Raw genomic sequence first — 15,871 nt, forward strand, 5'->3', positions numbered from 1 at the left:
GTTCTGGGTATAGTGGTGATGCTGGTGACACAACATTGTGAGTGTGTTTAATGCCACTGAGTTGTATATTTACAAATGGTTAAAATAATAAATATCATGTGTATTTTACCACCATCAAAAGGAAAGGAATTAAGAATAACTCCACTTGGGGCACCTGGGTGGCTCAGTGGGTTAAGCCGCTGCCTTCGGCTCAGGTCACGATCTCAGGGTCCTGGGATCGAGCCCCACATCGGGCTCTCTGCTCAGCAGGGAGCCTGCTTCCTCCTCTGTCTCTGCCTGCCTCTCTGCCTACTTGTGATTTCTCTCTGTCAAATAAATAAATAAAATCTTTAAAAAAAAAAAAAAAAGAATAACTCCACTCTTCTAACGCAGCTGCGTTGTTTTCACATCTGTGTCCACGGTCACAGGTTTTGTTTATGTGTGATTATTATACAAATCATTGTATTTTGTAGGTGAACTTTTTTTTTTTTTAATGGTCTTCATGTTTTTAGTGGCTGTAGAATGTTTCATTTGGTAGCCAGGCCACAGTTTATAAAGCCCTTCTCTTTTTGTGGGATATTTAGATTATTTATAGATTCTTCTATCTTTATAGATAATGGTTTTCTTTTATGGTCTCTGTGGCATCCCTTTGATATCGGGGATTTGGTGGTAGGGAAAGAAGCCTCTCAAAGCTACCTCCCTTTAAGGAGAACACACTTAAAAAAATAAATTTTGGGGGGGGTGCCTGGATGGCTCCATCAGTTAAGTGCCTGCCTTCAGCTCAGGTCATGGTCCCGGGATCCTGGGATCAAGCCCCACGGCAGGCTCTCTGCTCACTCATCAGGCCTGCTTCTCCCTCTCCCTCTGCTGCTCCTCCTGCTTGTGCTCTTGCTCTTACTCTCTCTCAAATAAATAAATAAAATCTAAAAAAAATTTTTTTTGGAAGGGAGTGCATGCAGGTGGTACAAAATAATGATAACCCCCCTCCCCACAAAATGTTTTACAGTGAAAATATTTCTTTCTCTCTTCTGTCCCTTCTGCCACTCAGTTCCTCTCATTAGAGGTGACCTCGGTTCCCAGGTGAAGAGAGAAGTGTGCTGAAAGCAAGGGCAGAAGAGACGCTCTTCTTGTGTCCTTATTTCTGGGCCTTGATCTGTGCATTCATATTATATCTGGTTTGGTGTGTAGAGGCGAGGTGGGCAGAGCGGGGTCCCGAGGGACACTTCTCTTCTGAGCCCAGCTCCGAGGCTGGACTGTGTGTATGTGTTTTTCCTTCACCCCGTCCTCAAATTCCCCCCAACCTAGCGAATGTCAACTCTGCATTTCAGCTGTTCTCTTACAGGAAGATGTTTTCTTTTGAGGAAATGATTAAAAAACAAAAGCCTATTTATCAAGATACAGGATACATCCTGAAAAACATACACAGCCTAAGTGCATGGTTTGATGAATTTTCACACACTGAACCCATCTGGTGATCAGCACTCAGATCAGGAAACCGAACTTTTCCACTCCAGAAGACCCCTGAAGGGGGGAGCATTTTTAGGGCAAAAGCAGAAGACCAGAGAACTGGCAGATGAATTGGCACATTCATCTGTGCTATGGAAGAGCCAAAATTCCTGAAAGAAATGAGTGTGTGTGTTTCCCCCTTGTTTTGGAATTTACCTTTTGTGAACTCATTTGAGGCTTTGATGGCAAAAGAACAGTTCTCTTGACATTTTGAAATCAAGGTGGGCATTATAATGGTCCTTGACAGACTTCTTTTTCTCTTTCTTTCTTCCAACCAGACCCCAGTGTGGTCTTTGACATCCGTGTGCTCAATGTCACCACAACCGAAATGGAGTTGGAGTGGCAGAATACAGATAATGTTTCTGATTATACCTACTACCTGGACATACAGTCCAAGTACGGCTCTAACAGGACATACAGCTCTCACAAAGCGATCACTCTCAAGGACTTGGTTCCAGGCACCTTATATAACATCACGATCTTTCCAGAAGTGGACCACATCGTGGGGAATTCTGACTTCACTGCACAGTACACAAGTAAGTCTCTTAAGATGCCTGGTCAAGGACTATTCTCCCCGACTCTCTCCTGGAGGGTGGGACGGAAGCGTTGGCTAAACAGTGGGGAAGGGACCACTGTGTTTCCAGGTTCCTGCTAGAGTAGGAAGCTGCTTAAGTGGAAAACATCAGAAAACAGCAGAGATTCTGCTGTTCTCAGTGTTGCTACTGAGCCATGTGAACCTGGGTTTGTTTTTAGAAGCAGAAAGTGATCTGATAAGCATGGGTGACATAAGTGTTTCATTCATTCCTTGGGAGTACAGGCTAGAGGAGGGTCACCTTGTCATGATTCCATTAGAAGATACTGCTCACATGAGGAGCAGTAAGGGAGGTGTCTTTTTAAACATTTATTTATTTTTTTAAAGGATTTTATTTATTTATTTGACACAGAGAGGGAGATCACAAGTAGACAGAGAGGCAGGCAGAGAGGGGCAGGGGTGAGGAAGCAGGCTCCCTGCTGAGCAGAGAGCCTAATGCAGGCCTTGATCCCAGGACCCTGAGATCATAACCTGAGCCAAAGGCAGAGGCTTAACCCACTGAGCCACCCAGGTACTTCAGGTGTCTTGCTCATGTTTGATCTAACTTATATGGTAGACATGGTAGTGTGTGTTATCTTTTTAGTATATTTTTCTCTTTCCTTAATCAGACTTCCAAAACAGATAGGAAATTATATTTGGAAAATATATTTCAGATAATTAAAAGCAGTAAAAAAGGATTTTTTTTCTGAGATTTAATCTGTATGATTATTTTCTGAAGGTCTTTTTGGGAAGAAGACTTCTGTTGTTTGAGTCAGCAAATGTTAGCTTTATTTATTCAGTCCCAAAGGGATCAGCCTGTTTTTTAGAGGAAGTAAATAAACTAGTCTTGGAATTCAGGGCTAATCCATGCCTTTTTTTTTTTTTTTTTTTTTGTTTTGTTGTTGTTGTTGTTGAAATGAAGGGCCCAGCATTGTATCCAACATTGAAATAAGTACCAACACCACAGCAGCAACCTTAATTTGGCAGAACTTAGATGAAGATTCCGATATGTACACCTACCACCTTTTTATTAAGAAGGATGGAAGTTCCAGCCATGCAAGAGAACTCATCACGGACATGGGTGTTACCGATGCCACCATCACTGAGTTAATACCTGGGTCGGTATACATGGTGGACATCTTCACCCAAGTTGGGAATGCAACCTGGTCCCTGTCACCGAGCCGGCAGTCATTCTGTACAGGTGAGTAGCCTCAGGTGGCACTTGGACACTTTCCTGGGTGGTGCTGACCTTGCAGGTAGGTCCTCTACAGACTTTAGTAAGTTTCGCGTTGTACGGAATACACTGATCTCTTTGAGATATCCTATGAGCTTATTAGTGCTGTCTAGTTATTCTTATCGTTTTTTCCCTCAGGGATTTATTGAACAGTTACTATATGCCAAGTGCTGTTAAATGACACCCAAGTCCCTGCCTTCCTGGAATTTTTATTTTGGTGGGGAAGACAGATAATAAACAAGATAAATAAGTAAGTTATTAGATGACAGTTACTGCTGGGCAGAGGGAAAGTAGAAGGAAGGGGGAGATGAGATGTTTATCTAGGGTGCCCCAGTGAAAAGGTAACTACTGTTCAGCAAAGTCCTGAAGGAAGTGAAGGAGCCAGCCATATGACTGTCAGGACATAGAGCATGAGGCAGAGAAACAGCCAGTGCAAAGGCCCTGGGGCTGGAGTATGCCCACTGGGTTGAAGGAAGATCAGGAGGCCAGAATGGCGGGAGTGGACCAATGGGAGCAAGGGGGCGATGGATGGGCAGATGGTGAGGCCTGAGAGGCAATGGGCCAGGAAATGGATACCATCCAGGCTTGTAGTTCATAGTTTGGTTTCCCCATTGAAGAAGATCGAAAGAATATTGTTAAAATGGATGCTCAGCCTTTTCACCTGTCTTGATCCTTATCTCTCAATGTAAATAGTGCTACAAAGAGAAGGGTAGCTTATGCTTAACTGAGGGAGCTTCAGAGAGGGACCCAGGGAGTGTTTTACAGGTGGTTCTGAGTGCTTCGGCTCACAGATCTGCTTGGCCCTTTGTCACCTTGGCACCTGTGTACCCCCTTATTCTCCACCCCTTTGTACCTACACCTTCTCTTCCTTAGACCAAGCTGTGCAAGTGTGTTCAGGCTGATCTGGAAGTAGAGGGTTCCCATTGGATCAGCCTCCCTGGTGGTGTGGGAGCTGGGACCTTGATGATCTCTGACCTCTCATGGGGAGCCGCTAAGAAATCCTGGCAACTCTGAGTCACTTCTGCTAACTTGGGCTCCATCTGCCTGGTCTAGACACTGACCTTTGCGGTTTGGGTTGCTTCCATGCTGACATTTATCTTAGCTATAATAATTGCCACCGATAGCAAAAGAAAAACGTACATGAGCCTTTATGACTGGAGGGGGCTGGAAGAGGAGCTGTGGCGGTAGGTGTGCACTGGGCAGGTGACTTTTTCAGGCCTCCGGTGAAGCATGTGGGAGCTGCTCCTAGTGATTTGTTAGTGTTTTTCCTCCTGCAAAATACTGCAGCATTGAAGTAGTGATAATACTCTCCCTTAGTACGTTGATACCCAACCCCAAGATCATGACCTGAGCCAAAATCTAGAGTTGGAAGCTTAACTGACTAACCAGCTAGGCAGCCCCGACACCCCATTTTAAAGATGAAGAAACTGATCCCATTTACCATTGATTATTCAGCATGCTGTGTGTCTACAAAATACCCTGGCCTTGGGTTTGGAAGTCCTGGGTCCGGTTCTGGCTTTGTTGCTTACCAGTCACATCATCTTTAGCAACTTAACGTAACCTCTTGAAGCCTCAGCTGACACATCGGCAGAGTTAATAGGTGTTAACCCTACCTCTTCCAGAAGGATTGTCAGGAGGGCCCCAAGATGAGATGACGCGGGTGAAGGAGTTTGCTGTTCCCATGCTGTTGTGCCACAACACGGAGCCCTGTCATCTTCCGGCGTGGTGACTAGAGGCCACTATTTCATGTAGTTCCGCATACAGTCCTGCAGTTGAGGCTTAGTTGGGTGACTGAGCCAGGGTCACACAGTTCAGTGATGCCTGATTCAATGTCAGCCTCTGCCTCTTCTACTGGACCGCGTGGCTCTCTCCGCATTACAGATGAGCTGGGATTCTGCTGCTCTCTGAGGGCCAGTGTCTGGCAAGGCACAAGTCCCAGACTCTCACGATGTGCTGTCCTTGCTTGGCAGATCCCGCACCAGTAGCCTTCTTCTACTGCGAAGTGGTCCCCAAAGAGCCAACCTTGATTCTCAAGTGGCCCTGTCCTCCTGGTGCCAACACGGGCTTCCGGCTGGAGATCAGCAGAGGAGCTTGGGAAAATGTGACAGACCTGGAGAACTGCTCCTCAGAGAACAGCACTGAGTACAGGACAGAAATCACATGTTTGAATTTTTCTACCTCCTACAACATCAGCGTCGCTGCCTCTTCCTGCAACAAGACGGCGTCTCCCGCCCAAAACACCTGCCTCACTGGCATCACAGGTGGGCTTTGTGGTGGTGGCGGTGGAGGGGGGGCAGGTGGCATTGTGGTCACTCCTGGAGAATGCCGTCCCAGTGGGTCTGCAAGTGTGGCCTAAAAACCTGTATTTCTTTTTCAATTTCTACTAAAATACTTGTTTTTGTTGGCATAGACTGTTAATTCTATAGAAATCTAGTCTTAAAAAGCAGAGTAAGAGGGACTCTTTTTTTTGTATTCCAAAAGCTTCCTTTGTTTTATAGAATAATTCATTGCCATGTTTTAAGTAGTAAGTTCCCTGATCGCATTACCAAAAAACATTTTCATAGAAATAGTCATATATACACAAAAGTAGAAGGAGGCATAAAGAAACCCACATATCCATTACCACCCAGTTAAACGTTTGTCAGAGTTTGACCAATCTTCTTTCATTTAGATCCTCTCTTCCCTGACTGGATTACTTTGAGATTAGTCCTGGTCATTCTATACCTTTATTTATAAATATATCAGGAAGCATTCCTCCAAGATAGAAGTTCCTTTCCCCTTTCTGAAAGAACCACACTGCTCTTACCATCACACTTAAAAAGTGAGAAGTGCTTTTATTCCCTATGATTACATATCCAGTCAAGATTCCCATTTCCCTAGAATCCATATGGATAAGCTCCCCACCTATTTTGAGGCACAGGGATCACTTCCTGTCGAGGGGATCCCACTAGTCAAACTTTTCATGCTCATTGTTCTTATTTTTTGTACTTGGAAAAAAAGTTCCTTCTTACGTCTTTGTTTTTACCTGTCTTTTCCTTGCAGTGTCTTTGCCAATGTTATGTCTTAGATCAGCCTGGTGGGTTGGTCTTGTTTTGTGCTTTTGACTCCTGTATATGTTTCCTTTGGGGTATTAGAATGTTTCTGGAAATTTTCCAAAGAATCCATGAGTGTAATAATAAGAAAAAAAGGCCTCTTACTACAGGAACTCTGACTTGAAAGTGTTTGAGTGGTTCTGTGCACAGAGCCTTGGATTTGGACAGGGAGACCTGGGTTTGATTCTGAGTTCTGCCTTTTGCCAGCTATGGGATCTCAGAAGAGCTACCTAACCTCTATGAGCCTTGTTTTTCTTGGTTATAAAAAGCGGACATAATACTAGCTTTCAGGATTGTTATACAAATTAGATGAGGTCATGTGTTTGCAAGACCGCTTGAGGGTGGCCATGTATGGCTGCTCAGGTTGTGCACCACACAGTTCCAGGGGACACCATTCATATGGACTACAGTGTGCATGGGGCTCCTTGAAGTTGTGTAGTACACAACTGTATCAGATGCCCTGGGTCACACTCCTTCAGGTTTCTGCAGCAGTCTAGAACACAACAGAAATAATGAACCTTCTCTGTAGTTTCTGTGTTTTAGTGTCGTCTCTACAGCTGCTGAGAAACATAAGCCATATCTGACTCCATATCTTTAGGGCTATACGCAGTGCCTAGGGAAGAGAAGGAACTTGTCAGAAATAGTTGTTTCTGAAGCTTAACAGTATGGTAGGTTTGGATAATAGCCAGTTCTTTAGTCCAGTAATTCTCTTACTTTTCAATCTGTACCTCTCTCTTTCCTCAGATGAATTTTTCTTTAAGATATATTTATTTGTTTGAGAGAGAGAGTGGGGTGGGGGGTGAGGAAGAGGGCCAGAGGGAGAGAATCTTCAAGCAGACTCCAGGCTGAGCATGGAGCCTGATGCAGGGCTCGAGCTCATGACCCATGAGATCATGACCTGAATCGAAACCAAGAGCTGATCTTTCAACCATCTGAGCTATGCGGGTGCCCCCCTCCCGCAGATGAACTTTTATAGACAAAATTAACATATCCTTTATTTATCATAAAGGTGGAGCTGCATTTTTTCTGAGAGGTATGGGATGGGTAATCTCGGAGAACTGGAGTGATGGTCTTCTAGTCATTTGTTAGTTGCTGACTCTATGCCTGGGGTGAGGGACACTGGTGAGTAAGGCAGATGGGGTCCCTGGAGCATAGGATTCAGATAAGGGCAGAGAGGGAAAGGATTTCCAGCCCTGCAGGTAGATGAGCTAGCATGCCGCTGACAATCTAGTCCCCTCTGGGCAGCTTACAGGCAAAGAGCTGAGGGGAATCCCCGGAGTCTGTGTTGGGAAGCCTGGCTAGGTGGTTGACAATTAGACATGGGGATAGCGCCCCCAAGTGGTCACTTCTCTCAGTTACTTGAGAGGTTGCCGAAACCTGGTTCAAAGCTGTGCTACCCTATAGAAAGTAATAGGAGTCTCTTGCAGCATTTAACATTTCCGAGGGGCTGCATTAAAAAAAAAAAAAAAGTAAAAAGGGGCACTGGGTGGCTCAGTGGGTTAAGCGTCTGCCTTCGGCTCAGGTCGTGATCCCAGGGTCCTGGGATGGAGCCTGGCGTCCAGCTCCCCTGCTCAGCTAGGAGTCGGCTTCTCTCCCTCCCTCCGCCTCTCTCACACCCACTCGTGCTTGCTCACTCTCTCTTTCTCAAATAAATAAATAAAATCTATATGAAAATTTAAAAAATAAAGTAAAAAGGAAGAGCTTACATTGATTTAAATCACATTTAATATTAAAAACATCATTATAGGGGCACCTGGGTAGCTCAGTGGGTTAAGCCTCTGCCTTCAGCCCAGGTCATGATCTCAGGGTCCTGGGATTGAGCCCTGCATTGGGCTCTCTGCTCAGCTGGGAGCCTGCTTCTCCACCCCCCCCCCCCCCCCCCCCGCCTGCCTCTCTGTGATTTCTCTTTCTCTGTGTGATTGTGATTTCTCTTTCTCTGTGTCAAATAAACAAAATCTTAAAAAAAAATAAAAACATCATTATATATTATATATTAAAAACATCATTCCAACACGTAATCTACACAAAGTCAATTATTGATGAATTATTTTACATTCTTTTCTCATGCTCAGTCTTCAGCATCCAGTCCGTGATTACACACCTAGCACGCCCGAACTGGGTCTGGTCATGTTTTAGCAGCTGAGCAGCTCTGCGTGGCCCTGGGCAGCACCAAGTGTGGGAGCCCCGCTGCGGTGTTTTTGTTCAGTTTTCTCAGTCTCCCTGAATTTTGACTATAATGATGAAAACATTCGAACTGTACGTGGGAGACAGATTTAGGTAAAGAGAGAGTACGTGTGTGTGTGTGTGCGTGTGTGTGTGTGTGTGTGTGTGTGTGTGTGTGGAAGGATCATCTTTAATTCAGCGTTTTCTTCCTCTTGCGTTAACTCGGAGGCTGACTTCAGAAGCTCAGTTCAGAAAAGGGGAGGCACATCCTCGTGAAGGTTGTGCATGGAATGTTCCTGCATGGGCTTTTCTGGGAGGGGGATCAGTCGGGTTTCTCTAGGTGGCATTTTAAAGCAACTCCAGCAAAAAAAAATGAGGACTTTAGTTTGAAGAATATGGACCAGCAACACAGCCAGGTCTCAGGAGAAAGCACATCCTCTCCATGTCAGCTTTGCTTTCTTTCTTTCCTTTTTTAAAAGATTTTATTTATTTATCAGAGAGAGAGAGAGAGAGAGAGAGAGCACGCACAAGCAGGTAGAGGTGGAGAGAGAAGTAGGCTCCCTGCCAAGCAAGGAGCCGGATGTGGGACTCGATCCCAGGACCCTGGAATCATGACCCGAGCCGAAGGCAGCAGCTTAATTGACTGAGCCACCCAGAGGCATCCCTCAGCCTTGCTTTCATCCGGGTCTCTCTGTTCCATCATGGTCCTCAGCCAAGCAAACTGTCCGGTGCCATGGCCACGCGGTGGGCAGGTGACTGCGGACAGCTCCCACCTCAGAGTTCCAGCCACACAGGCTCTCTCTCGCTCTCCATCCCTCCTGGCTCTCTGGGTCAGGATGATAAGACGATAACAAAGGCAGGTTGTCTTCAACAAACAAGGCTGCTGGGAGCCTGCCCGGGTGTGTGGCTGGGCATGCTGAAGGTGCCGTTGGGAGCTGGGGATCTGCCATCTCTGCCCCCTACTTCCCTTTCCTGTCCCTGGCTCCGGATGTGCTTTCCCCGAGGCCCCCTCCCCGCTCCCAGAGCAAGGGCAGAGCTTGAAGGCACTACAGCAAACTTCTCCTTAATAATTTTGTTCCCTCTTTGGTTTTAAATGGTGGGTGATCATGTTTTGTTTTGTTCTGTTTCAGACCCCCCTTCTCCAGATGCATCCCCGAATATCACGTCCATCAGTCACAATTCCGTAAAGGTTGAGTTCAGTGGCTTTGAAGCCAGCCACGGACCCATCAAAGCCTATGCGCTGATTCTCACCACTGGGAATGGTAAGGAGGGGTCGGTTATGGCTCCAGTAGCCCAGGAGCCATGCCGTGACAGGGGCCCATTCCTGTGCCCACTGAGGCACTCTGGAGATACAAACACATGTCTGTTTTTACACTGTCACCCACGCTTTGGCGCTCAGAAGGCAGTGGGTGAGCTCTTTGTCCAATGATCTAGGTCAGGGTTGACAGACTTTCTGTGAAGGGCTGGATGGCAAATAGTTTCAGCTTTGCAGGCCGTGCAGTCCCTCTCACAGCTGCCCGACTCTGGCGCTGTGGGGTGAGAGCGGCCGCAGAAGGGGCGTGAAGAATGAGTGTGGCTGTTCCATTAAAATATTATTTATCAGAATGGGTGGCCGGCTGGATCTGGCCTGTGGGTTGTACTTTGCTCTGACCTCTGACCTAGGTTTTTGTTCTCTTTTACAACACAGGATCTTTCAGGCGACAGAATGTTAGTCTGTTAACCAACTCTCTTTATCTCTCTCTCTCTCACACACACACACACACACACACGTGCGTGCATATGTGTGCACACACACGCACACATGTTATACTAGAGGGTGGCTTTCTCTCGAAGGAAAACAGAAAGTGACTTCTGCATTTGTGGTTAAAAACTTGCAGAAAGCATCCTCACAGCTGAGAGAGGAGGGGGCTCACATGCTCCTTTTCCCCAGTGGGGCTCCATTACATTCTTTGGTGGGAAGAAGGGTGTGATTTGGGGTTGTTCTTGTTAGTGTTAGCTGTCCTTGTGCAATGCACAAGGCTGCATTTTCAAGGCTACGTTCTGTTGTTGATTCTTTAAACGGGAACAATGCAGTACCGCCTCTGCCCATTCTCTCAGCCCTTCCCAGGGTACTGTCCTCACCTCCTCGAGGACCAGGGGTGGAGCCCCTTGTGAGGGGTGTGGGGATCCTGGAAGACAAGGACTTTGCTGGTGTCATAAACCCATGGCAGGGTTTCCACAGCTGATGCTGAGATCTCTCAGTCTCTCTGTCTTTTTGTTTTGGGTCTGTTTCAAGTCATTTTGTGGCAAAGGTTTCCAGCAAAATCCAAGCTTAGATGTTGTTGAATGAAGGAGGAAATATTTCATAGTGACCACAGTGACCAATATCACCCTGTGGTAAGGAGACCACAGGCACTGAGTCGATGGTCTGGCTTGAAAATCAACCCCATTGTATATGCAGTGTGGTCTTGGGCCCAGGTTCTTTTAGCTTTCCATGCCTTCATTTTCCCACCTGTAAGATGGGTACAGTAAACCAGTGTGATGAGACTGTTGCCAGTGTCTGTCATTTAGTGCACAGAGATTAAATAAAGCAGGTACAACTTAGTTTAAGTGAAGCCTGACGGAGAACACGTGAGAGATGGGAGCTATCGTCATTACCGCCCAGCATCAATGGCACTATTTAGATACGTGGGGAATGGAAATCTCTCTCTGCAGTCACTTATCTTATGACTTTCTTTCTGTGTGCCTTTCTTAGCAGTTCATCCATCTGCAGATGTTTTGAGATACACGTATGAGGATTTCAAAAACGGGGCCTCAGATACTTACGTGACATACCTCATCACCACAGAAGAGAAGGGACGTTCTCAGGGCTTGGCTGAGGTCTTGAAATATGAAGTCGATGTTGGGAACGAGTCAACCACACATGGTTATTACAACGGGAAGCTGGAACCCTTGGGCTCCTATCGGTAATGCCCTAGTGGTTCTTGCCCTCTGGGGCCGATCCTCGTGAGTGCGAAGTTTGCACACCACGGAGGTGGCCCCGTCTCAGCTCTCTCTTTCCTTCTTGTCGTCCCATAGGGCTTGTGTGGCCGGCTTCACCAACATCACCTTTAACCCTCGCAATAATGGACTCATAGACGGACCCGAGAGCTACGTGTCCTTCAGTCCCTATTCAGATGCAGTGTTCTTGCCCCAGGATCCAGGTAGACAAGAACAACAGTGCTCTTAACATCTCAGTGGGGTTTTGCTTCTGGTGTGGACAGAAGGCCGTGAGTCTGCACGCCTCCCTCCATCCCTGGGAGGGCTGGTCTCTCCTCTCAGAAGCTGAGAGGTCTCGTGGCCACCAAGGGCCACATCTGCTTCCTGGAAGGAGACCCCCCACCCTGCCCGCCCCCACTCTCTCTCTCCTCGGCCCATTGCCCTTCCACTCTGCAAACACATTTACTCCTTTTTCTCAGAGTGGTCGTTCGTGTGCCCACGTGCCGGGCTCCATTTGACTTTAGTGCATGGCACCTTCAAACGTTAGGGCCAAACGAGCTGCATAAATTGTCTTGTCCAGCTCTCTGAGGCACGAAGCTGTGAAGGCCCAGAGAGGGGCAGTGACTTGCATAGAGGCATGCCTGACACTCCGGCCTCAAACTCCTTGTCAAGCACTCCTGTCCTTTGTCACACAGAACAAAGTGATTCTGGAGCCTCAGGGACCCAAGGGAATATATACCTTACCTTCAGGCCAGCGGCAAAGTGATCCGCTGTTTGTTAGTGTGTCCGGTTTTTACACTTGATAGTTGTTGGCTTCAGGAAAGAAGCCCCAGGAGCCAAGTTCAGGGAACCCCCACCCTCTCCCCCAGTAATCAGATGTATTTTCTGTCACTTGAGCACAGTGCTGTTGGTACTTCTGCTCATTGGTGGGTATTAGTCTCACAGAGTTAGGGGTGGAGGAACCACAGGGAACATTTTTCCTAGTGGTTTTTAAACAGTGGTCATTCCACCAAACAGGACCCAGGTCTGAGACCCTCCCTGCCCCCACCCTGCCTCCAAAAGAGCGTTTCTGCCTGGTTTTCTACTTTATATATTGGGCTGCTGCATGCAATTTCATCTGAAGAAAGACATCAGCAGTAAGAACAACTCGAAAATCATAGACAGCCCAGTTCCCTATGTTTGCAGTGGAGGAACCCCGGGGGAGGGGAGCCATGACTTTCTCAAGACCAGCCCATTGGTGGTGGGCTGGGGCGGAGGAACCTGGATCCCAAATGCCTGGACTAATTTTATGTCCAAAGATATTTAATGTGCACGCACACACACACACACACACACACACACACACTCTCTGGTTTGAAGACTTTGGGCCAATTGTGAACATCTTTTTTTTTTTTAAAACAATTTTGATGAACAATTTTTTCATGTGTCTGTTAGCCATTTATATGTCTTCTGCCCCCAAACCACATTGAGATACCACCTTACACCAGTTAGAATGGCCAAAATCAACAGAACGGGAAACAACAGGTGTTGGAGAGGATGTGGAGAAAGGGGAACTCTCCTACACTGTTGGTGGGAATGCAAGTTGGTGCAGCCACCTTGGAGAACACTGTGGAGATGCCACAAGAAATTAAAAATAGAGCTTCCCTCTGACCCTGCAATTGTACTACTGGGTATTTACCCCAAACCTACAGATGTTCTGAAAAGAAGGGCCATCTGCACCCCAGTGTTCATAGCAGCAATGGCCACAGTCGCCAAACTGTGGAAAGAGCCAAGATGCCCTTCAACGGACGAATGGATAAGAAAGATGTGGTCCATATATACAATGGAGTATTATGCCTCCATCAGAAAGGATGAATACCCAAATTTTGTATCAACATGGACGGGACTGGAGGAGATTGTGCTGAATGAAATAAGTCAAGCAGAGAAAGTCAGTTATCATATGGTTTCACTTACTTGTGGAACATAAGGAGTGATATGGAGGACATTAGGAGAAGGAAAGGAAAAGTGAATTGGGGGACATTGGAGGGGGAGACGAAGCATGAGAGACTGTGGACTCTGAGAAACAAACTGAGGGTTCTGGAGGGGAGGAAGTGGGGGGTTGGGTGAGCTTGGTGGTGGGTATTAAGGAGGGCAAGTATTTTATTTTATTTTTTAAATTTTGTTAACATATGATGTATTATTAGCCCCAGGGGTAGAGGTCTGTGAATCATCAGGCTTACACACTTCACAGCACTCACCATAGCACATACCCTCTCAATGTCCATAACCCAACCACCCTCTCCCAACCCTCCTTTCCCCGGCAACCCTCAGTTTGTTTTGTGAGATTAAGAGTCTCTTATGGTTTGTCTCCAAGGCGGGGGGGCACGTATTTCATGGAGCACTGGGTGTGGTGCATAAACAATGAATCTTGGAACACAGAAAAAATAAAATTAAATTAATAAAAAATTTTATTTAAATTCAATTAACATATAGTATATTATCAACTTGTGAGCATCTTCTGAAGTGCCTCCTGTTTGGACTTTTCCCAGGTGTCATCTGTGGAGCAGTTTTTGGGTGCATCTTTGGTGCCTTGGTAATTGTGGCGGTGGGCGGCTTCATCTTCTGGAGAAAGAAAAGGTGACTGTTTATGTTGACTTCTTTTTTTTTTTTAAGATTTTACTTATTTCTTTGATAGAGACACAGCAAAAGAGGGAGCCACAAGCAGAGGGAGTGGGAGACAGAGCAGCAGACTCCCTGCTGAGCAGGGAGCCTGATATGGGGCTTGATCCCAGGACCCTGGCATCATGACCTGAGCCGAAGGCAGATGCTTAATGACTGAGCCACCCAGGTGCCCCTAAGGGAGCTTTTTACTATGGAAAATTTCAGAGAGTCACACGATTGGAAGGACCAGTGTCATGGCCCGCAACCCCCCCCCACCAATCCCCGTGATCCACACTCTCCACTGCTGGCCAGTCCTGCTTCCCCTCAGCCGCCCCGGCATCAGGTCCTGGTGAACACTGCCGTGTAAGGTGCTTCCTCAGAACTGTGCCTTCTGGTTCTGGAATCAGTGGTGTGGTGTTAAGAGATTTCACTCTTGAGTTAGCTAAGTATGAACACATGTGTGGTCTGACTAGCAGTAGGGAGCTTTGCCGGGATGTCTAGGAGACTCTGTGATGTGACACTGAGTGTTAAATAGATACAGTGTGTGAGGAGTAAAAATAGCATCTCTGTTTTGAGTGCTTCCTGTGTGACTGGATTTGTGTTTTCCATCAATTCTCATATTCATGGGGCTCTAGGAGGCGGGTCTTGAAAGCCCCATTGCAAGGACACACAAGCTGAGTGTAGGAAGTGTGGAAGCGAACTTGAACCCAGTGTTTGCACTTCATTGCTAGCTCTCTTGTCTGACCATGTGTGGGGCAAGTGAAGCCTGTATATCTGCTGGCATTCATTCATCCTCAGGTGCTGCCAGCCAGGGAGTTTCCTTCTGGCTCAGAGTCCCTGAAAGCAGCCATGCCAGGGTCTTCTGCCGCCATCTTGCCCTTTTGGGTTGACAGGCAGATTTAAAATGTGTGTGTGTGTGTGTGTGTGTGTGTGTGTGTGTGTGTGTGGAGGGGGTCAAAACAGCTTTATTGTTTCTTGTTGAAATAAGAGTTATACATGCTTGTAACAAACAAATCAAAAAACAAAGCAGAAAAGAAAAAGAAGAGCAAAGGAACTAGATAATTCATAATCACAGCTTCTGCACAAAACTACATTTCACATTGATACGGTTGTGAAACTCACAGATAGGCACACACACACACACGGAATCATATTATGGACATCATTTTCTAGTCTGGACAACTTCAAATCTTCTTCATTTTAAGTAGATACAGAGTTTCAACTGTATGGAAATTATTCAATTTTCCTGATGTCTTCAGTTTATTTTATTTTATTTTTTTCGTTACAGTTAGTTAACTTGTCTCTAAATCTTTGGGCACATTCATGATTATTTCCTTAGGCTAAATCCCAAAGTGGGGAGTTTGCTGACTCCTTGGGTATGGTTCCTGTTTCCAATTTTTTTTTTTTTTTTAAGATTTTATTTGTTTGAGTAAGAGAGAGAAAGAGAGAGATAGAGAGAGCATAAGCAGGCGGGAGGGGGACAGGGAGAGGGAGAAGGAGGCGCCCCACTGAGCAGGGAGCTCAGTGATCCCAGGACTCTGAAATGACAGCCTGAGCTGAAGGCAGATGCTTACCCCACTGAGCCCCTTAATTTTTTTTTTAATTTTTAAATTTTTAATTTTTTATAAACATATATTTTTATCCCCAGGGGTACAGGTCTGTGAATCGCCCGGTTTACACACTTCACAGCACTCACCAAAGCACATACCCTCCCCAATGTCCATAACC

At 46.3% G+C, this 15,871-nt stretch overlaps 1 protein-coding gene across 2 annotated transcripts in view; it reads left to right on the forward strand.

Annotated features, from left to right (window-relative positions):
* PTPRJ (protein tyrosine phosphatase receptor type J) overlaps positions 1 to 15,871 on the forward strand; it is a 162,711-nt gene that overhangs the window by 126,548 nt on the left and 20,292 nt on the right. For both annotated transcript variants that reach the window (XM_032360303.1, XM_032360302.1), the window contains exons 8-14: positions 1,764 to 2,021; positions 2,979 to 3,257; positions 5,261 to 5,551; positions 9,676 to 9,807; positions 11,280 to 11,490; positions 11,603 to 11,727; positions 14,032 to 14,119. In XM_032360303.1, the coding sequence (XP_032216194.1) occupies positions 1,764 to 2,021; positions 2,979 to 3,257; positions 5,261 to 5,551; positions 9,676 to 9,807; positions 11,280 to 11,490; positions 11,603 to 11,727; positions 14,032 to 14,119 (1,384 nt within the window). The remainder of the gene's footprint in view (positions 1 to 1,763; positions 2,022 to 2,978; positions 3,258 to 5,260; positions 5,552 to 9,675; positions 9,808 to 11,279; positions 11,491 to 11,602; positions 11,728 to 14,031; positions 14,120 to 15,871) is intronic.

The sequence above is a fragment of the Mustela erminea genome, chromosome 9, assembly GCF_009829155.1.
Source record: "Mustela erminea isolate mMusErm1 chromosome 9, mMusErm1.Pri, whole genome shotgun sequence".
NCBI classification, from domain to species: domain Eukaryota; kingdom Metazoa; phylum Chordata; class Mammalia; order Carnivora; family Mustelidae; genus Mustela; species Mustela erminea.